Source organism: Mustelus asterias, chromosome 1 (assembly GCF_964213995.1).
Source record: "Mustelus asterias chromosome 1, sMusAst1.hap1.1, whole genome shotgun sequence".
Lineage (NCBI taxonomy): Eukaryota > Metazoa > Chordata > Chondrichthyes > Carcharhiniformes > Triakidae > Mustelus > Mustelus asterias.
Genome location: NC_135801.1, coordinates 10,491,658 through 10,513,499, shown reverse-complemented (window position 1 = coordinate 10,513,499; position 21,842 = coordinate 10,491,658). Strand labels below are relative to the sequence as shown.

General features: G+C 44.9%; 1 protein-coding gene across 1 annotated transcript in view; it reads left to right on the top strand.

Moving 5' to 3' along the window:
* Positions 1 to 21,842, top strand: part of LOC144491200 (multimerin-1-like) — a 69,511-nt gene that overhangs the window by 28,261 nt on the left and 19,408 nt on the right. The window contains exons 3-6 of the mRNA XM_078208915.1: positions 2,711 to 2,817; positions 8,616 to 8,711; positions 12,767 to 12,940; positions 18,340 to 20,439. Coding sequence (XP_078065041.1) covers positions 2,711 to 2,817; positions 8,616 to 8,711; positions 12,767 to 12,940; positions 18,340 to 20,439 — 2,477 coding nt within the window. The remainder of the gene's footprint in view (positions 1 to 2,710; positions 2,818 to 8,615; positions 8,712 to 12,766; positions 12,941 to 18,339; positions 20,440 to 21,842) is intronic.

Sequence of the window (21,842 nt, the reverse complement as noted above, 5' to 3'; positions counted from 1 at the left end):
TAGCATTTCTAGCCTTTCCGCAGTTAATGGTGCATTAATTTGATATGAAAATACAAGCCAACTGTTCCGATGAATCCCAATCACCACAGCGAGGAATAATGTGAGGGTAATCCTGACAATAGCTTCATTAACATGGAGAGCAAATACTTCTTCAATTCATTGGGGCAAAAATTAAAGGTTCACTGCGGTTTGTGACTAAAATTCGCAGCAGTAAAAGAATCCATATTGATGTCAGTGGAGATCATTAATGGTTTTTCACCTGACAATGGTGAGAGCTATGGGCTGAAATTTATAAACCATCGGTGGGCAACTTACCCACGGGGGCACGGGGAGGGGCCATGTTAAATGGGGTTGGTGCCCATCCCACCACCTTCCCGCCCACCCCAGAGCCCATCCCCATAATACCAAAATCAGCAGCCTGCCCCCCATGACAAATAGTCTGGGCCTCTAGATTACAGAGACATCTAGCGGCACGGTAGCACAGTGGTTAGCACTGCTGCTGCACAGCTCCAGGGACCTGGGTTCGATTCCCGGCTTGGGTCACTGTCTGTGTGGAGTTTGCACGTTCTCCTCGTGTCTGCGTGGGTTTCCACCGGGTGCTCCGGTTTCCTCCCGCAGTCCAAAGATGTGTGGGTTAGGTTGAATGGCCATGCTAAATTGCTCCTTAGTGTCCTGAGATGCGTAGGTTAGAGGGATTAGTGGGTTAAAATGTGTAGGGATATGGGGGTAGGGCCTGGGTGGGATTGTGGTCGGTGCAGACTCGATGGGCCGAATGGCCTCTTTCTGCACTGTAGGGTTTCTATGGTTCAGAGACATTACCAGTACACCACTGTGTCCCCATGGAGTGCATGTTATTTGTCAAATTCTGAGGTTTCATTCGAATACATCTTGCTCAGTGGGAGGATCTGGCATGGATATCTGCTCCTGATTTTCCACTAATGAATGGGAGGGCAGAAGGGACATTGAGAGTCAATATACTGACCTCTATGCTCAATGCTATAACTACACCTCCTGCCAACCCACAATCAGGGAATGGTTCCTCCTAACATTTCTCCTCCTCATCCTTCATTGAACTTCAGGTCCAGTTCAAGGTTTTTCTGACAAGAGCAACTTACAAGGGTGGCGTGGTGGCAAGTGGTTAGAACTGCTGCCTCACAGCGCCAGGCACCCGGGTTCAATACCCAGTTTTAGTCACTGTCTGTGTGGAATTTACACGTTCTCCCCATGTCTGCGTGGGTTTCCTCTGGGTGCTCCGGTTTCCTTCCACCTCCAAAGATGTGTTGGTTGGGTGCATCGACCATGCTAAATTCCCCCTCAGTGTACCTGAACAGGCACCAGAGTGTGGTGACTAGGGGGTTTTCATAAGTAACTTCATTGCAGTGTTCTTATAAGCCTACTTGTGACTAATAAATTAACTTTAACTTTACTTTGTACTTATAGAGATGCTTAAACATAATGGGTGGAATTTAATGCTCCAACCCTTCAAGAAGCAGGCTGGGAGGTGGGGAGGTGAGGCAGATAACCATGTGGGCAGGTGCAATGTGGAGAGCCTATCATTGTCTCTCCAATTACGGAAGCCCAAAGTTGGTCTACTGGCCCCATGGCCACTAAACAGTCACCAAAGGGTCTTATGCCACCACCACCTGTACCCTACCAGCAGCAGGGGTTGGGGAGGTGTATGCTAAGTAATGAGGCTGCCAGATATATGCTGATGGCTTCCCTGTAGGCTCGGAGGAGGGAGGGAACCCTCTTGACCAGACAACCTGTGTGTCTCGGCGGGCCCTACCAGAGGCAAGGACACGCCACCCACTTCCCCATCACCCCACTGCTGAAAGAACAGCCCCTGCCCTCCACACTAACCCAGTGACCTCAGGCAGCTAAATGCACAGCCACCAATGGTGGAGCAATAATTAAAAATCTAAGCTGTTCAAGGGGCCAGAATTGTTTTAAGTTTAAGTTTATTTATTAGTGTCACAAGTAGGCTTACATTAACACTGCAATGAAGTTACTGTGAAAACCGCCTAGTCGCCACACTCCGGTGCCTGTTCGGGTACACTGAGGGAGAATTTAGCATGGCCAATGCACCTAACCAGCACGTCTTTCGGACTGTGGGAGGAAACCAGAGCACCCGAAGGAAACCCACGCAGACACAGGGAAAATGTGCAGACTCCACACAGTCCCCCAAGCCAGGAATCAAATCCGAGTCCCTGGCGCTGTGAGGCAGCAGTGCTCACCACCGTGCCACCGTGGGTGCTTATATCTTGGAGGGATGGAAGAGAATACGGAAAATAGCACAGAGCAGGGCTTTGGAGGGATCTGAAAACAAGGAATAGAATTTGCACATTGAGTTGTTGCTTGGGTGGGACCTAATGTTGTTCAGTGAGCACAGGGTTGAGAAATAAATAGGGCTTGCTGTGAGGAAGGACATGACTAGTCAGGCTTTGGATACCCTCAGGTTTATGGAGAGTAGAATATGCAATGCCGGCCAGGAGTGAGTTGGAATATTAAAGTCTCGAGATAACAAAATGGATAAGGTGCCCATGCTTGCTGATCACTGGACTCTGGTGCAGTAGATTGCTAGCTGTATGGCTGGTCTAGACAGGCATCCTGCTTGTTGCTAATTTGAAAAAAATATGATTGCTTTGTTAAGGAAAATAGAGAATTGAAAGTTGTCTTCCGCACAAAATCTTCTGGATGTTTCTGTTTATAGATACCAGATTATAAACCGCCCAGGTTACAGAATGAAGCACAAGATAGTGACATCACTGGAATGGAAGTGTTGTCCTGGATATATTGGAGCTAACTGCCAGCCCAAAGGTCAGTGTTAAACTTGTCAGTTTGCATGCCTAGCTCTGGCACATACTTAAGTCATATATTTAGCTCTTGTTCCTGACTTCTGATGCCTTCTCCTGCTTGTTTTCGAATGCCAACACAGCCTTACCCCCGCCGGTCCCTGTAATCTCGGCCAAAGCTTAGTCCTGGAATACACATGGTGTTTTACCAACAGTGATATTATGGGCCCTATTTTAACTCAGTGTCAATGCATGTGTTTTGAACAAGTTAAAATCCAGCCCATGATATGTGTTTCCTCTCCATCATTTCTCTGTACTTCATTGTTAGGGGGAGGCAATGGCCTAGTGGTATTATCGTTGGACCCTTAATCCTGAAACTCAGCTAATGTTCTGGGGACCTGGGTTCAAATCTCACCACAGCAGATTAGATTCAATAAAAAACATCTGGAATTAAGAATCTACTAATGACCATGACGCCACTGTCGATTGGAAAATCCCATCTGGTTCACTAATGTCCCTTTAGGGAAGGAAATCTGCTGGCCTACATGTGACTCCAGAGCAATGTGGTTGACTCTCAACTGCCTTTGGGCAACTAGGGATGGGCAATAAATGCTGACCAGCCAGTGATGCCCATGAATGAATAAAAGAAAATTGTTTACTTGGCCCTCCAAAACCTTGTTACCTTCATCAGCTCTTTTCCAAATCTCTTTCATGATGATATCTACAATCATCCTCTTTTTGCACCTTTTCTATCTCTTGCTGAGTGCCCTAAGATTGCCTGTAAAATGATTTGGGGCATTGGATGCATGAAAGGTACCATATAACTGTAAATTATCATAGAATTTTGCAGCATAGAAAGGGGCTATTCTGTCCCAGTCTTTGAAAGAGCTACCCAGTTAGTACCACGCACTTGCCCTTCATCAAACTTGTCAAGTGTAATATGTGCAATAACTGGCGGCCACCAGCTAACTAACAACAATGGCTTTAATATTATCCACAACTACATACAGAGTGATTTGGCTTGATTTATTGTTGTCACATGTATTAGTATTTTATGGCCTTGCTCGTCCCGGAACCATAAAATCCCGCCCGAGGTCAACGGACCTTTCCATGTTCCGCCCCTCGCCCGCTCCAATTCCCATGGTGGGTGGGACAATAAAATTCCGGCCAATGTGTTCATTCCCAATTCTAGGAGCCAACTGACTGCAAAACCCAATGCCCTTCCCTGAGATCCCCACGCTTGTTCCCCAATGGGCGATTGGGTCACTTGATGTATATGTGGATGTATGTCAGTAGACCTGGAACTTTCATTCCCACTGCTTAAGCCTGCTTATTTACTGATGGGAAAGGCGATGGCCTAGTGGTATTATTATTTCCATTAATCCAGAAACTCAGCTAATGTTCTGGGATCCGGGTTTGAATCCCACCAGGTCAGATGGTGGAATTTGAATTCAATAAAAAAAATCTGGAATCAAGAATCTACTGATGACCATGAAGCCGTTTTCAGAAAACCCATCTGCTTCACTGATGCCCTTTCGGGAAGGAAATCTGCCGTCGACTCCAGAGCCACAGTAATGTGGTTGATTCTCAATTGCCCCGGGCAACTAGGGATAGGCAATAAATGCTGGCCAACCAGCGACGTCCATGTCCCATGAATGAATTAAAAAGTATATAATTTCATGAATAGTTCACTCTGTTTTTTGTCACACCTCACCAAATCTTGTGGCATGGTGGCACACTGCTGCCTCACAGCGCCAGGGACTCAGGTTCAATTCCAGCCTTGGTGACTGTCTGTGTGGAGTTTGCACATTCTCCCAGTGTCTGCGTAGTTTCCCCCAGGTGCTCCGGTTTCCTCCCACACTCCAAAGATGCGCAGGTTAGGTGGACTGGCAACACTAAATTGTCTCTTAGTGTCCCAGATGTGTAGGTTAGGGGGATTAGTGAGGTAAATACGTGGGGCTACGGGGATAGAGCCTGGGTAAGACGCTCTGTCGGAGAGTCAGTGCAGATTCGATGGTCCGAATGGCCTCCTTCTGCACTGTAGGGATTCTATGCTTCTATGATTTTATGCGACCACCGAGTTTGCCTCGTATTTGCAGCAGCAGTGTCCTGGTTGAAAAGCTACTAATGATTATTTTCAACAGCTAAGGATTATATGAGGGAGTGTGGGCAAAAATTCCTTCCTTGGATTTAGAATTCAGTTCACAAAGGGATGAGGAAGAAGTATGTATGTGCAAAGGGAGGAAGAACAGATTAACTAACCTCTTAGAGCCATGTATGCCACCCCCCTGCTGTTTGTGTAATTATTGTCATCCACACTTTTGCGATCACTTGGCATTCTTTCTCTAATTACCATGCTAAAGCAGTATCGCAGATAATGACAAGTATTAACCACCCATTAAGATCAGACATCAGTCCCTTCCCATTAGATTGTTAATGAGATCAATGCAATTTTTGATCGAGATAAACAATCGTGCTAACATCTTGTAATTTTAGTCGTGCTGAATTTTTTTTTGTTATTTATTTATTTCCTGTTTTTTCTTCCTTCTTTCTGTTCTTGCTGGTGTCATGAATCTTAGAATCCCTACAGCGCAGAAGGAGGCCATTCGGCCCATCGATGCTGCACCGACCACAATCCTACCCAGGCCCTATCCTCATAATCCCACTTATTTACCCTACAAATGCCCCTGACACTAAGGGGCAATTTAGCATGGCCAATCAACCTACCCTGCACATCTTTGGACTGTGGGAGGAAACCGGAGCACCCGGAGGAAACCCACGCAGACACGGGGAGAATGTGCAAACTCCACACAGATGGTGACCTGAGCTGGGAATTGAACCCAGTCCCTGGTGCTGTGAGGCAGCAGTGCTAACCACTGTGCCACTGTGCCACCCCATGGCCACCGTGTGGCCAAATTTGCAGTCATTCTTTCCTGTCTCTCAGATTTTGTGAGTTTTGTGGGATAATCAATTGTACTCCTTCAGGGAGAGTTTATCTACACTTCCTGCTGCCTCAGAGAAGCAGCCAGCATAATCAAGGACCCCATGCACCCTGGACATTCTGTCTTCCACCTTCTTTGCCCCGGATCGGACGAACTTCTGTCAATTTCTGATCCCAAATATCTCATCACTCTTGATCTTGGTCCTCATCTGTCAGTAAATTCCTGCATTAATTTCACAGGATCAGGTGTTTTTGTCAACATCGAATGGGTTCCTGTATCCTCAGAGATGTATCTCAGACTTCCACCCACAGTGAATAGACCATAAAATGTGGCTCTGGTCTGAAGGAGGTGATATTTTTATACTGGGGTCCTGCCCTGATCAGGTTGCATTGGAGTCATGGGTTCCTTTCACCTGAACAAGAATAGAATTTACAAAATCTTCAGATATTGAGGCCACTTTGGAGACTTGCACTGAAAGGTCTTCAAAGTGGCCTTTCCGCCAATCAGAAGACTGATTAGCCTGCTTACATAGAATCATAGAATCATAGAAACCCTACAGTGTAGAAAGAGGCCATTCGGCCCATCGAGTCTACACCGACCACAATCCCACCCAGGCCCTAGCCCCATATCTCTACATATTTACCTGCTAATCCCTCCAACCTACCCATCTCAAGACACTAAGGGGCAATTTTAGCACGGCCAATCAACCTAACCCCGCACATCTTTGCACTCTTGGTCAAATGACACTTGGATGTTCTCCCATGCCAGGAACATGCGAATGGTCAGCCTGCGTGTCTGAACCTCTGCCCACCACCACTCCCCACTAGCCCCACACCAGCCTCTTGCTCGAGTAGGCAGAACCCTCTGCCCCTCAGTGAACCTTGCAGAAACACCCGCAGGAGTGTGGCCACATTTGCCGTCTTTTTTTCCTGTCTCTCGGATGTTGTGAGTTTTGTGAGATAATTAATTGCACTCCTTTAAGAAGAGTTTGTCTACACTTCCTGCTGCCTCAGAAACGCAGCGAGCAGAATCAAGGACCCCACGCACCCCGGACATACTCTCTTCCAACTTCTTTGCCCCAGATCGGACAAACTTCCAGCAGAAGATTAGGTCATTGAATATTCATGTGATTTACTGATCTACTTTGAGCTTTAATGTATTCATTGGACTATGCTACAATCCATTCCATCAAGCAACAGCTGTTTGCTTCTAGTTTGATGTTTACTCATTAAGTGACAGCCATCACTTCCCAAAGTCAAGCTGTCTAACACCAGCTGCAGCTTCTGATGACTTCCTCGTTCTATTAGACCCTCAGCTTCTGCTTCATTGTGCCATGGGTTGCCAACTCTTAATGAACCTGTTCCTGAAGTTGCCTCCCACTATCACCTGCCCATTCAAACTATCATTTTTTTATCCTTCTCAAATATTTGTTTAACCAAGAAATGAAAATGAAGCAGATGCATTTTTATTTTACACTCCTATGACTTAATATCTGGGTTGCCCAGTGCAGTGCCCTGGAGATTAATTCTCAATTCAAATTGAAAAAATTGGAAAATTGGGGCGGCACGGTAGCACAGTGGTTAGCACTGCTGCTTCACAGCTCCAGGGTCCCGGGTTCGATTCCCGGCTCGGGTCACTGTCTGTGTGGAGTTTGCACATTCTCCTCGTGTCTGCGTGGGTTTCCTCCGGGTGCTCCGGTTTCCTCCCACAGTCCAAAGATGTGCGGGTTAGGTTGATTGGCCAGGTTAAAAATTGCCCCTTAGAGTCCTGGGATGTGTAGGTTAGAGGGATTAGCAGGTAAAATATGTGGGGGTAGGGCCTGGGTGGGATTGTGGTCGGTGCAGACTCGATGGGCCGAATGGCCTCCTTCTGCACTGTAGGGTTTCTATGATTTCTATGATTTTCCTTGAGACTCCAGGACACTCCTGGAGGGTTGTTGGCAACCCCAATTGTATAGGAGCAATGGGGGTCATAAAATCCATCGAATCTCAATAGTGCAGATGAGGTCATTTGGCCCATCATTTTGCACTGACTTTCTGACAGAGTATCCTACCTAGGCTCTCTCCTCTACCCTATCCCTGTAACCCACACATTTACCATGGCAAATCCATCTAACCTACACATCTTTGGACACTAAGGGGCAATTTAGCATGGCCAATCGCCTAACTTGCACCTCTTTGGACTGTGGGAGGAAACCAGAGCATCCCGAGGAAACCCACACAGACACGGGGAGAACGTGCAGACTCCACACAGACAGTGACCCAAGGCTGGAATTGAACCCAGGTCCCTAGAGGCAGCAGTGCTAGCCACTGTGCCACCATGTCGCCCGGTTGGTTAGCTCATTTAGTTGGACAGCTGGTTTGTGATGCAGACTAATGCCAACAGTACGGGTTCAATTCCTGTGCAGGCTGACGTTATTCATGAAGACCCCATCTTCTCAACCTTGCCCCTTGCCCGAGGTGTGGTGATCCTCAGGTTAAAATCACCATCAGTCACTCTCCCCTCAAAGGATAGAATAGCCGATGGTCATCTGTGACTGTGGCAACTTTACCTTTATGGGAACAATGTGGTCTTGGTGAAGGAGATGCAGGCTTACTCCATGCTCTGCATTCCTGCAGCATTTGTAAATTGCATCAGGAAGATATCAAGTGCTTTTTCTAACATTATTTTGCAATTGACATGAAGAGTTGATCTTTCTCTACACCCTAGCTATGACTGTAACACTACATTCTGCACTCTCTCCTTTCCTTTTCAATGAACGGTGTGCTTTGTCTATATAGTGCGCAAGAAACAATACTTTTCACTGTTCATTAATACATGTGACAACAATGAATCGAATCAAATCAAATCAAAGAGTTCCAAACTTCTGTTTTATTCATAGACCAATATTTAAGGAAACAAGCAGAAGAGAATCAAGCTGAGAGTCAGACAACTGGGGTTGGTATGTCCCGGGAACCTCGACAGCCTCACGATCCAGGTCTGGAAAACTCTTCATTTTCTGGGACTGAATAATTCAATGTGTTGATTTGGAAAGCTTGTTACAGAGAAATACATTTTTGCATAAGTGCACTGTTTGCTACATTTATTCAGATCCAGGACTTGACATACACATCAATCACCCATGCTCTATATTGATGGATCTAAGGGATAATCCAATTGAGGTGTTTAAGATGATTAAAGAATTGATAACATAGATTGAGAGAAGCTATTTCCTCTGGTTGGGGAGTCCAGTGCAAGGATAACCTTAGAGCTACACCATTCTGGACTCGTGCTTGGAAGCAGTTCTTCACTCAAAGGGAAATGAAAATCTAGAACTCTCTCCTCCATGGAGTTGCGGAGACGGGCCAAGAGGGGGGAGGGCTGGTGGGGGGTGAAGTGGGGGGGTGGTAGAGGGTGGGATGGTAGCCAATTAAACATTTCAGTTGACATTGAGATTGATAGACTTTTGTTGGTAAGGATATTATGGGATATGGGACCAATGTCATGTTGAAATACAGCCACAGTTTCATTGAACTGGCCTGACAGGCTGAATGACATAATCTCTGTTGCTATGTAAACAGTCAGCATTAGGGTCCATCACTGCCTTGTCCACTTCTGCTCAAACAAATAGCACACTCCACTCAAATGTCCTGTGCCATTTGGGGTTGATTGCAAGCTCATCAAGAAAATTAAGGGGCATCGAAAGTTGAGTGGGTTAGTTTATGAGCAAGCTCAGCTCTGACATGAAGCTTAAGTATCTTGCAGAGATGTGGAAAATGGTTCTGGGACTCATTCCCAAACCTGCCGCAAAGCAAGTTTGCAATCTAATGAAAACTGATTAAAGGCTCACACAAAGGCTCTGGTCCCAGGAGCAATTTTCTTCAATGCTATTAATTTAATTAGGACCAAAACAGGATTAAGACAAAAAAACAAATTGGGAACATATGATTACAAGACCCAAGGAAGGTCAATGTGAAATAAACTGGCTAAGCCAATTACAGTAACAAAGCAACTGTACACAGGAAATGAAAAGGAAATGTCTAAGCTTGTTGTAAAGATATGCCATGTACTGTGATTCGAGGCGTGTAGTTTACAGACAGAATATTTCACCTGTTCAGCAATCTAACTTGTGCATCCAGATCATAAGCACAGGAGTCAATAGAGTTCCTTTTTCAAAAATGGCTACATTCTTCTGTTAAAATTAAGGGAAGTGCACTAGGTGACTCCACAATCCCTGCTAGGTCTGAGACACTCTCCCACTTTAACCCCCATTCTACTTGAAGTCAATGGAGGGGAAGTTTGGGCTGGGGCCAGATTGAGTGTCTGACAGGAGCCTCGGTTAAAAACTGAATGTGCATTTCATTCCAGCACCTGGTATATTCTGTGGATTGAGTTTTCTCCTCCTTTTTATACAAGGCATTGGTGAGGCCGCACCTGGAGTATTGTGCACAGTTTTGGTCCCCGTACTTGAGGAAAGATGTAGTGGAATTGGAGGCAGTTCAGAGGAGGTTCACTAGATTGATTCCAGAGATGAGGGGTTTGTCGTATGAAGAGAGATTCAACAGTTTAGGCTGATACTCTCTGGAATTTAGAAGAATGAGGGGAGATCAAATTGAGATATTCAAAATGATAAAAAGTATAGATAAAGTAGACGTGGAGTGGATGCTTCTTCTGGTGGGACATTCTAGGATGAGAGGTCTTAGGATAAGGGGTTGCAAATTTAAAACAGAGTTGAGGAGAAACTATTTCTTCCAAAGGGTTGTGAATCTGTGGAATTCGCTACCCCTGGGTGCGGTGGATGCTGGGACAGTGAGTAAATTTAAGGAGGAGTTAGACAGATTTTTAATTGGTAATGGGTTGAAGGGTTATGGGGAAAAGGTAGGAAAATGGGGATGAGGAGCATATCAGCCATGATCGAATGGCGGAGCAGACTTGATGGGCCAAATGACCTAATTCTGCTCCAATATCTTATGAACTTATGAACTTCTTTGGAAAGACACTTTTAGTACAATGAGGCATAAGTTTCTGGAAGTAGGGAATCTAATGATGGCTTGCAAGCTTGGGTTTTTAATATTTTTTTGCTCAGCAACTGCAAGTTGATAACTGTGCAATGAGGGAAACAGGGCATCAGGGATATGCATTCACAGGGCAAGCAACGATGCATCTCTTTAATAAATTGAACTGAGGGATTGTAAAATTAAAAGCACCACTTCGGAGGAGAAAGTGGAAGTTTGAATGAGCAAATTCAATGTCATGGAGTCATAGAGGTTTACAGCATGGAAACAGGCCCTTTGGCCCAACTTGTCCATGCCGTCCAGTTTTTACCACGAAGCTCGTCCCAATTGCCTGCATTTGGCCCATATCCCTCTCTAACCATCTTACCCATGTTACTGTCCAAATGCTTTTGAAAAGACAAAATTGTACCCACCTCTACTACTACCTCTGGCAGCTTGTTCCAGACACTCACCACTCTCTGAGTGAAAAAATTGCCCCTCTGAACCCTTTTGTATCTCTCCCCTCTCACCTTAAATCTATGCCCACTAGTTTTAGACTCCCCTACCTTTGGCAAAAGATGTTGACTATCTACCTTATCAATGCCCCTCATTATTTTGTAGACCTCTATAAGATCACCCCTAAGCCTCCTAAGCTCCAGAGAAAAATGGTCCCAGTCTATCCAGCCTCTCCTTATAACTCAAACCATCAAGTCCTGGTAGCATCCTAGTAAATCTGTCAAAACTGGTGAGAGAAAAGAAATAAAGAGGGAAAGAAAGATTGAGTTAGAGAAGAAAAGAGTCAGGAAAATAGGAAAAAAGAGAAACATTTAAACGTAACTTTAAAAAAAAAACTCCAACAAATAAATCCTGAAGGAATGAAGCACCGCACCTATAATAGTTGATTTTCAGAGCCAGAGAGGTTGATCGGTAGGAGTACCATTTATCACAAATTAAATGGACAAGACTTGACTTTCGGTGGTGTGTTGAATTCTGCTGTCAAATAAGAGGTGTCATACCATTCGATCCAGTTCAATGGTGAGACGGTTACCAGGATGCCAATTTCATGAAGCGAATGTTGTGGTGACATGTCTTACACAGCAACCTTCAGATATCCCCAGTTAGCCATACCCCTGTCCCTTGACTGTCAGTTGTTGTACAATGTGTGCATAAGTATCCCTTAATATCACAATGACTTTAACAGCAAAATCTGGCCCAATATACTTTTAACGGCAAGGACTTGCATTTATATCCTGCCTTTAACATAGAAAAATCATCTCAAGGTCCTTTAGAGAAGCATGAAATAGACTCTATTCATTTTGGCTTGACAAGATTATAATTTTTGGCTCCAAACTGTCTGAAACTCCTGATATCTGTTCTTGTAAATCAAAGTCCCCGACACATCACAATAAATAAATAGTCTTTTCAGTGTTTGGATATTGAATCCTAAATCTGCCGATCCAGGCATACCTTCTGTGGATGCTTCTGAGGTTGGTGTTTCATCCCCCTTACTCCATCCCTATGTTGAATTATTTAGGTTGGGGACACTTATATGTTTTGAATAAGCGGCTTAAAAAAAAAATCAATAAAAGGAATTAAACCTGCTGATAACGGAGGCCCCTTCAATCCATCACGACGTGGTCCTGGGAGAATGTCACTGAATTAAACAGTTAACCAGCTGCTTCCATGTCCTGTGTCCCTTCCAATGTAATTGTGATTGACAGCAAGACCCTTATTCAGTGTACCCCAGGGAATATTTCACCTTACAGTATCTTGACATTCAAATCAAATACATTAGCAATGTTAGGGAAGATTTCTGTGCTTTACTTGGGGAATATGTTGAAAATGCAAATTTCACATTGCCACTTTTTATATAAAAGGCACTAACGCTTTTGTTCCGAAGAGAATGATAGATTTTTATATAATAGCAAACATAAAATCTGTTGCAGGAGGTAATCTTCCTACTGCTATTGTTCATATAATTAGATACTGTGCTTGCAATATGTGTGTGGTCTTAGCCCAATGAATCATAACTTTAGTAGCTTATTTTGATGTTTTAAAGCATTAACGGCAAAATTCAATGACAAGCTGTATAATCAGGAAATTAAACTGGGCCTATTGCGAAAGAAGGTGGAAAACATTTCTGCCAACATGAATGATGTGCGAATTGTACTGTACTCTCTGGAGGGAAAGATAAATGAAGATAAAGAGAAAGATCTACAATCAACCTCAAAAGGTATGACAAATGCTTCAAGATTGCAGCAGGGGTGCACCTTCACAATCGAACAGTGTCAAATGAACCTCATTTACACAGTTTCCAATGATATTCAGGGAAAGGACTTTCCTTCCTTCATTCCATCCCATGCCACGTGGCACATGAGGCCGGCAGAGCACGCGCTTATGTCTGTTTTCCTGTCGGGCTTTCCCTGGAATATGTCACCAACCTGTTGCCTGAGGCTTGTGGGGCACCACTCCACATCGAGCGTGCCTGACCAGGAGACTCTACCCCTTTTACCACCTGCCACAGGCACGTTGGAAGGGTTTATGGGCTATCAATCAACCTGTTTGGCCATTTAATGAACACACATTTCCGTGGCCATCAATCCCCAGAGTGGGACTCGAGCGCAGAGCCTCTAGCAGGAATGTTAACCCTGGCACTGCAAGACCTCAGTCATCAGACAAAGAACTGATTCAGTGATGAGAGAAATTACTTCTCTCAAAGGGCCGTGAATCTTTGGGATTCACTACCTCAGAGTGCGGTGGATGCCGGGATATTGAGTAAATTTAAGGAGGAGATAGATAGACTTATAGTTAATAATAGATTGAAGCGTAATGGGAATGGGCAGGAAAGTGGAGCTGAGGCCCGAGAGAAGATCAGCCGTGATCGTATTGAATGGCGAAGCAGACTTGAGGGGCTGAATGGCCTACTCCTGCTCCTCATTCTTATGTTCTTATGCAGATACTGCCAACTGGGGTTGAGCAGTCAGACTTCAAGTTCTGAGAGTGTGGGTTGTAAATTTCTTTGAATCATCAGCTGAGTTGCTGAGAGTTTGCACAGCTGATAATACTCTCATCTTAGAGTCAGAAGCTTGGGGATTGAAGCCCCATTTCATGAGGTGAACACGAGATCAATGCTGACATTCTAGTGCAGTAGGGAGGGGGTGCTGCAGTGTTGTCATTCAGATGAGGTGACTGAGGTCCTGTCTGCCCTCTCAGGTGGACATGAAGGATCCCATGGCTCTATTTTTGAAGAAGAGCAGGGGAGTGATTCCTCGTATCCTTCCCAATATGTATCCCTCAATCAAGATTGCAAGAGAAAACAGATTATCTGGCCTTCATTGCATCGCTGCTTGTGAGAGCTTGCTGTGTGTAAATTGGGTGTCACATGTTCTATATTGCAACAAAAACCACAGTTCACAAGTACCTCAGTGGCACCAAGCACTTTGGGGCACCCTGAGATTGTGAAAGGTCATAGAATAGAATCCCTACGGTGCAGAAGAAGGCCATTCAGCCCATCAAACCTGCACCAACAACAACCCCATCCAGGTCCCATCCCCGTAACTCCATGTATTTACCCCGCTAATTCTCCTGACACGAAAGGGGCAATTTCGCACAGCAAATCAACCTCACCCGCACATCTTTGGCAGGAAACCGCGGCACCCAGAAGAAAACTATGCAGACACAGGGAGAACGTGCAAACTCCACACGGTCACCCAAGGCCAGAATTGAACAGGCCCCTAGCACTGTAAGACAGCAGTGCTAACCATTGTGCCACGGTGCCACCCTTGTTCTATAAATGTACATCTTTCTTTTGCTTTTGTGAAAAGGCAGTCCAGATGACAAAGGCCACATTGTGAATGGGATCTGCCTCCTCAAGGCCGGCTTGCAAATGGGGTTGCAGGCAGTGCTCACACCTGCACACTCTTCCCAACCATCCCCACTCTAGGCCGAAGAAAGATCAATTCCTTGCCAAGCTAAGAATGAAATCCAACTAAAGTTGGCAATGAGTGGATCCTGATCCTGATCTTCTTCCCATTGGCTCCGTAGCAACCCTGTCAGAATCATGATGCGAGTTTAGTGAAATCGTCAAGATAATTTCACCCCTCCCCCAGCCATCCCCGTTCGCTTCAAGCACAACCAGGAAGGAGCTGATGGGGCTGACTCCCTCCACCAAGAAAGATGTCTCTGTCCAGTTCTGACATGCCTTTCCTGACAGCAGACAAATAAGTTGTAAATTTTACAGTGGGCTGCTGTATTGATGTATGCTGCTGTCAGTTTGATTAACCCACGTGGAACTGTTAACTCATTCTTCCTTTAAAAAATGTGAAGCACTTCAGTCAGCTGGGCCACACTGCGAATGTGCTTTGCCTGTCCCCCGCAGATACACGAGTCCCCATACAATCAATGGAAATTGACTGAGTTCTGCTGCTGCCAAAGGTCAAAGGCCTTTTGCTAAATTATGTATCGGGCTCAGTCTGGTCCCAGTACAATTGAGTCCGCAGCACAGAACCGAAATTGCCTCGTTTCATCGTCAGATATGTTTGTGACCCCAAGGCTGTAAAAGGGCTGAGCTATCAAAAGACTTTGGAATAGGAAATTGTTGGCGAAGATTTTCATTGTTGAGAGAATTCCTAAGATGAGAAGTTGCATACCTCATTCGATTTATGAGATGTTCAACACTGTGGCGTGGAGATTGCTTCCTGTTTTTTTTCACCAAAAGTACTCATTCTGGACCTGTTTGGTTCGCATGAAATTGGAAAACACAAAGTCAAATCTATTTTTCCTTCCGTTCTTCCACGGTGATCTGAGATACATTGGATTAGACGTGTTAGTCTGCAGGAAAATAGAGAGGAAAGAACTTGCAGTTAACAAAGCAGTGGGCGGGGGGTGGGAGGGAGAGAGGGGATGTTTGAAATATAATGAAGAAAACAGGGTTACAATAGCAACAACTGAGAAGGAATCATAGAATCCTACAGGGCAGAAGGCTATTCGGCCCATCGAATCTGCACCAACAACTATCCCACCCAGGCTCCATCCCCATAACCCCATGCATTTACACTAGCTAGTCCCCCTGACACTAAGGAGCAATTTAGCATGGCCAATTCACCTAAACTGCAATCTTTGGACTGTGGGAGGAAACCGGATCACCCAAAGGAATCCTACACAGACATGGGGCGAACGTGTAAACTCCACACAAACAGTGAACCCAAGCTGGGAATTGAACCCAGGTCCCTGGCGCTGTGAGGCAGCAGTGCCAACCACTATGCTACCATGCCGCCCAGGAAGTGAATGAGAGCAATATGCAAGGGTCATTATGGGACAAAAGGGAGAGGACAATGCTGAAATTTTAGCAGCTTAAAGGCTAAAATTGACACTTAGGACAGAGTTCAGTAATTGGGAGATTCCGCAAAAATGACAGCTGCTGGTAAGTGTGAGGGTGACACTTTAGGATTATACCTATTCCGATCCAGTTAGACAGTGCAACAGTATTTAATGAGAATTACTGGAAGAAACAGAAGGTTTTCAGTCATTATTAGCATCTTGTCAGCACAAGTTGCTCCCTCAGGTTGAGGTGGGGAAGTGCAAGAGCTCACTGACTTGTCACAAGAAATTCTGTCTTTTGGGTCAACTCCAATATACACACTGCAGACCATAGATCTGCAAAGGTCTGAAATCCCCTTGTCATGTTCTGAGTTTGCAAAACCACTTTTCTACAGAAAGAATTTGGAAAATGTGTTCATTTAAAATACTCAGCTTTAAAGCAAAGAGCAATCACACAAGTGTTAAAAATAAACATGGAGATAAAAGAAGGTTCAAACATTAACTTTCCCCAAAGACTATAAGCAATAGTCAATCTATTGCTTATTACGAAAGCAGCAATGATATAATGACCGAGATAACCTGTTTTAATGATGTTATTTGACGGATAAAGTTCAAGTTTATTTATTAGTCACAAGTAAGTCTTACATTAACTTGCAATGAAATTACTGTGAAATTCCCCCAATCGCCACATTCTGGTGCCTGTTCGGGTCAATGCACCTAACCAGCACCTCTTTCAGACTGGGAGGAAACTGGAGCACCCGGAGGAAATCCATGCAGACACGGGGAGAACGTGCAAACTCCACACAGACACCAACCCAAGCCAGGAATCAAACCCGGGTCCTTAGTGCTGTGAAGTAGCAGTGCTAACCACTGTGCCACCCAGGAAGTGAATGCGAGCAATATGCAAGGGTCATTATGGGACAAGAGGGAAGAGACAATATTCCCGTGCCGCCCATAAGTACGGTCGGAAGCAAATAGTGCTGTGGGATCATGAACCTCCTCCTGAGAGGTCACATAGGGATTCAGTTTAGCATCTCACTCAAAAGGCAGCAGCTCTGGCAGTGCAGCACTCCTTCAGTATTGCAATGAAGTATCAGCAAATACTACGAGCTCAATTCTCCAATGTACATCTCAAATCTACAATCTCTGACTCAGAGGTGAACATGCATCCAATGAGTAATTGTTGCCAGCTCTTTGCTATCATAGAGTTACATATTGAGCAACCCCTTGTTAAGAGATGTTTGAGTAGTAAGGGGAACAATCAATAGTACTGTATCTGTCAGAATATCTAAGGCAAGACCCCCAAATTATAATGGGACAATACGCGTCTTCTTTGCATTCATAGAATCTGAGGAAGCTAAAGCTTTGAATGGGCAATTTCTGAAAATCTAATCCCATTTGGCAACTCCAAGGAAGATGTGGTGTCGTGTGTTGGGAGAAAGTTAACACAATTGAATAAAACACACAATCACCATGGCCGGGATTTTCTGGGTCTGTTCACCGTGGACGTAAATCCCGCTATGGCCGGAAACTCATGCAAGAGGGCCATAATGGGATTTGTGCAGTGGAGATCTGAGATCTTCTCCACCCCCAGCCAGTGACACAATCAATGTTCACACCCAGTGAAGGCCTGAACCTGATTACCATCAATTTAGATTTAAATATGCTTAAACTGCAAAACACCTTACTTCCCGGATTTGCCGCATGCTCCCCCCACCCCCCGAACAGGAATTACCACTGCTCTCCCGCAGTTGGGATGACCATGCCAGGGATGTGGAGGCCAGTGCAGCCCCACTGTGGTCAGGAACATGGCAGGGCAGTGCCCTGGCATTGCGTCCTAGGCACCCTGGCACAGCCAAGTTGGCACTGTCAGGTTGGCACTGCAAGGGGGCAGCTATAGGGGGGCTTGGGGCAGGGGAGATTACTGGTGAACATTGATGGTGGGGGAAGAGTTTGAAAGTGATAATTGTTGTGGGGGGAGTGAGGTGCGGTTCCTAAAGTCTGGGGGGGGAAGGGGGGCTGTCCATTAACGTTGAGATCGGGACACCCTCTGCTGAGCCGGTCTTGCCGGAGTCCTGAGGCCTCACCCCTCAGGCACAAAACATGCCCCCCCTGCTTTTTTTGACAAAGTGTCAGAAGATCTGGGGAGAAAATCTGGCTGTGGGGAGAAACACGGCGATATTCAGTCAGAATCTGACACTTCGCCATTTTTTTGGGGGGGGAGGAAATTCCACCCCATTTTAGTGATTATTCTGTCAATGATTTTTCAGAGTAGAACCATTCCTTTAAACTGATTTGCTTTCTTTGTTTCAGCAACTAAATCAAAGGGGATTCAGGAGCTGGTAAAAGAACTTGTAACACAACAAGTTCAGTCATTTCAAACCAACCTGCAGAAGACGATTGCTCAGCTCACCAAAACTGTTACAGGCTTAACCGAGGAACTTGAAAGCACCAAGAAAGCTATCAATCAATTAAACAGCACTGTTTTGTCACTATCTGAGAATGCCCACTCCACAACATTGAAGCAAAATCTCACAACTGGTGCTGAACTCCAAGAGATTAGAGAGGAAATGGAAGTGCTCAGAGCGCATGTGTCAGTGGCTTGTAATGACACATCTCAGGAGCTAAATGCAAAGCTTAAGTCTCTTCAAGCAGAATTGGCAAAGGATCGCAACTGGACTGGCTCTTTCTTTGAAAGCATGAACCATACCTTTTCGCAGGTAAGAGAAGCTCATGAGATGCTGGCCTCCAATCAGATGTTCCCAGATGTCACCATCCCCGAGGAGGAAGGAGGCCAGAGGGAGGAAAGCTTCCAAAAGTATTTACTCAACATAACCGAAAATGTCAAAATGCAGGGCCGCATGATATTCCAGTTGTACACCGAAGTGAATGCGCACGGATTACAGCTTTTCAACCTCACCCATTCCTTTGGCAGCCAGCAGGACTTGGTGACTGGAACTTGCCAAGAGATGTTGGAAGAATGCAAGAGCAGCACGCACCTCCAGCTGGCCCAGATGGAGAACCAACTGCACAACTTAACCAAGACCTTCTCTGACACCTTCACATCACTGGATGATATCCTAAACTCAATGAACGAGAGGATCAGCATTTTGTCGTATGATGTTGAAATTCTTCAACCTGTCACTGAAAGGCAAGGAACGCTCATTGAAATAGGAGCCGCTGACTACGGTGCTGAAGCGGGCCGTGTTGCTGCTACTGTCGCTGACCACGGTGCTGTCGCTGACCATGGTGCTGAAGTTGGCCGTGGTGCTGGTGCTGCCGCTGGCCATGGTGCTGAAGTTGCGGCCCTAGTCGAACGATTAGACAATCTCAGTTCCACAGTGGACGGCTTAGTTGCATTTGTCAAAGTTGCAGCAGAAAATCCGCGGGCTGACAACCAAAATCAACCTGGAGGTGAAACGCTCAACGGGTTTCTGGCCGAATGCCGCCTTGAAATTGAGGATAGTCTGAATGATACAATGACGGTTGTTAATGATGCCGTCGATTCCATGAGAGATGGTTATTACATCCTGAAAAACAACGTCACAGATCTAAGGCAATATGTTTTGGAACTGTATCACAGGAGTACTGAAAAACAGAAGGATGTTTTGACTGTGATCCCACTGTTTCATCAGTTGAATGCCTCTTTTATGGTGCTGTTAAATGACATGGTGAGACACCAGGATGCGTTGGAAATGATGGGTGCCCTTCAGGAGCTGAAAGACAATGAGGTAAGCGTACCTCCAAATCTCACAATGATGTCTCAGTTGTTGAACAGAACTTTGGCCAGAATTGAAGATCACCAACAGCTGATGCACCATCTACAGGAAACTGTGCTCCGTTCCCCTCCAGAAATTACAGACTATGAATCGCGCATTCTGGCGCTTGAATCACAGCTAAGATCCATACTGGCCAGCACCAAATCTTCGTCAAAGATTAAGAAACCCAAAACAACACAAGGCAAAGTCCAGCTTGCTCCTCCAAAATATCAGGAGCTGAGCCGCAAAGTGTCAGGGTTGCAGTCCAAATGGATTAACCTGAATGACAGGCTCTCCCAAATGCAAGTGGAGACAGGGACAACCTGGGGATTTTGTCACAATTTGTCTCTGTTGGTAGATCAGGTCAATGCCAGTATTCCAAAGACTGCATCAACAATGGCAACGTCAAACATCACAGTCCTTCAGGAAGACCTGAGAGATTTCATGCAGTCTATCAGTGAGACCACTGTGGAGGTCTTTTTCACCAATATTACAGTGTTTATGGATAAGGCCATTTCTAATATTATGAGGAATATTACAAAGATCCAGAAGCAAATGAAACAATTATACAAGAGACCACGATTCATTGCTAAAACCAACATTACAACCAGTACTGTGAGAAGCCAACGCTATGCTGACAAGAATACGGGTCCAGGTAACTACCACAATTTATCATTTTATTCCTTTCTCTCAAGCACCATTAATGTTTATGCAGTTACTCAGCCAGAGAAGAGAGACACAGATCTTCTGTGCCTGAAACCCAAGTTATTATGTGAACTGATTTGTAAAAGATACACAGAAGCAGGGAGGAAGTATGAGTGCTATAAACATTCATCATGGCAGTCGAGCAAATAAGTGGTGAACTTGCAAAACAAGGGAACATAATCTTAAAATCAGACCTAGGTCAGTCTGAGATACTGTCAGAAAGTACTCCTTTGGACAAAGGATGTTGAAAATCTGGAGCACTCCATCAAAATTTTCGAATTCATTTTTGGGACATGGGCATCACTGGCTGGCCAGCATTTATTGCCCATCCCTAGTTGCCCAAAGGCGGTTGAGAGTCAACCACATTGCTGTGGCTCTGGAGTCACATGCAGGCCAGACCAGATAAGGACGGCAAATTTCCTTCCCTAAAGGGCATTAATGAAACAGATGGGTTTTTCCAACAATCGACAATGATTTCATGGTCATCAGTAGTTTCTTAATTCCAGACTTTTATTTTATTGAATTCAAATTCTACCATCTGCTGTGACGGGATTTGAACCCGGGTCCCCAGAACATTAGCTGAGTTTCTGGATTAATAGTCGAGTGATAATACCACTAGACCAAGACCCCTCCTCATATGCCAATGTGGAGTCTGATATATTATTTTTAGGTAAGGCATTAAAGGTTATGGAACCAAGGCAGGTAGATGGATTTAAGATGCAGATTGGCCATGATCTAAGTGAATAGCAGAACAGGCTCAAGGAGCTGAATGGCCTCCTCCTGTTCCCACGTGTAGTTGGTCATGTCAAATCATGTAGCATTAAATGCTTTATAGAACATAGAACTATTTGCATCACTGTATTTATTTATTTATGTATCCAATATCTATGTCTCCCTTGTAATTGAATGGGGTAGAAATTTAAATATTTTCTGGGTTTTGTGGGCATAAAATAGACAAACAATAATAAATTGAGTGGCAGAAGGCTGTGTGCTTGATCTGCCTCAGTACGAGGAACACTTGTGAATTTGACAGAGTCTTTCTTTAGGTGGTCATGACAAGCACATGATATTTGTATAGGTTTCATTTTAATATTGAAATGAAGTTCCTGCTGTAATTTCCAAACCTGTTTGCATAATTGGTTTAAACTAGCCAGATGTCATGTTTTCACAAGCGCCAAGTATATTTTCAGGATTGACAGTGAGTGAACCAGATGCTTTTTTGCAGAAGAAGCCCATAGCTATTTTTTTTTGAACTCTCATTAAGATGAAGTTAGGGAGAGTAAGTGAGCTGATGTTGATGCCATATTGAGTCTGTAGCTCCTGTTGGCCAGTGTTTGCCTGTCTCCCAATTAT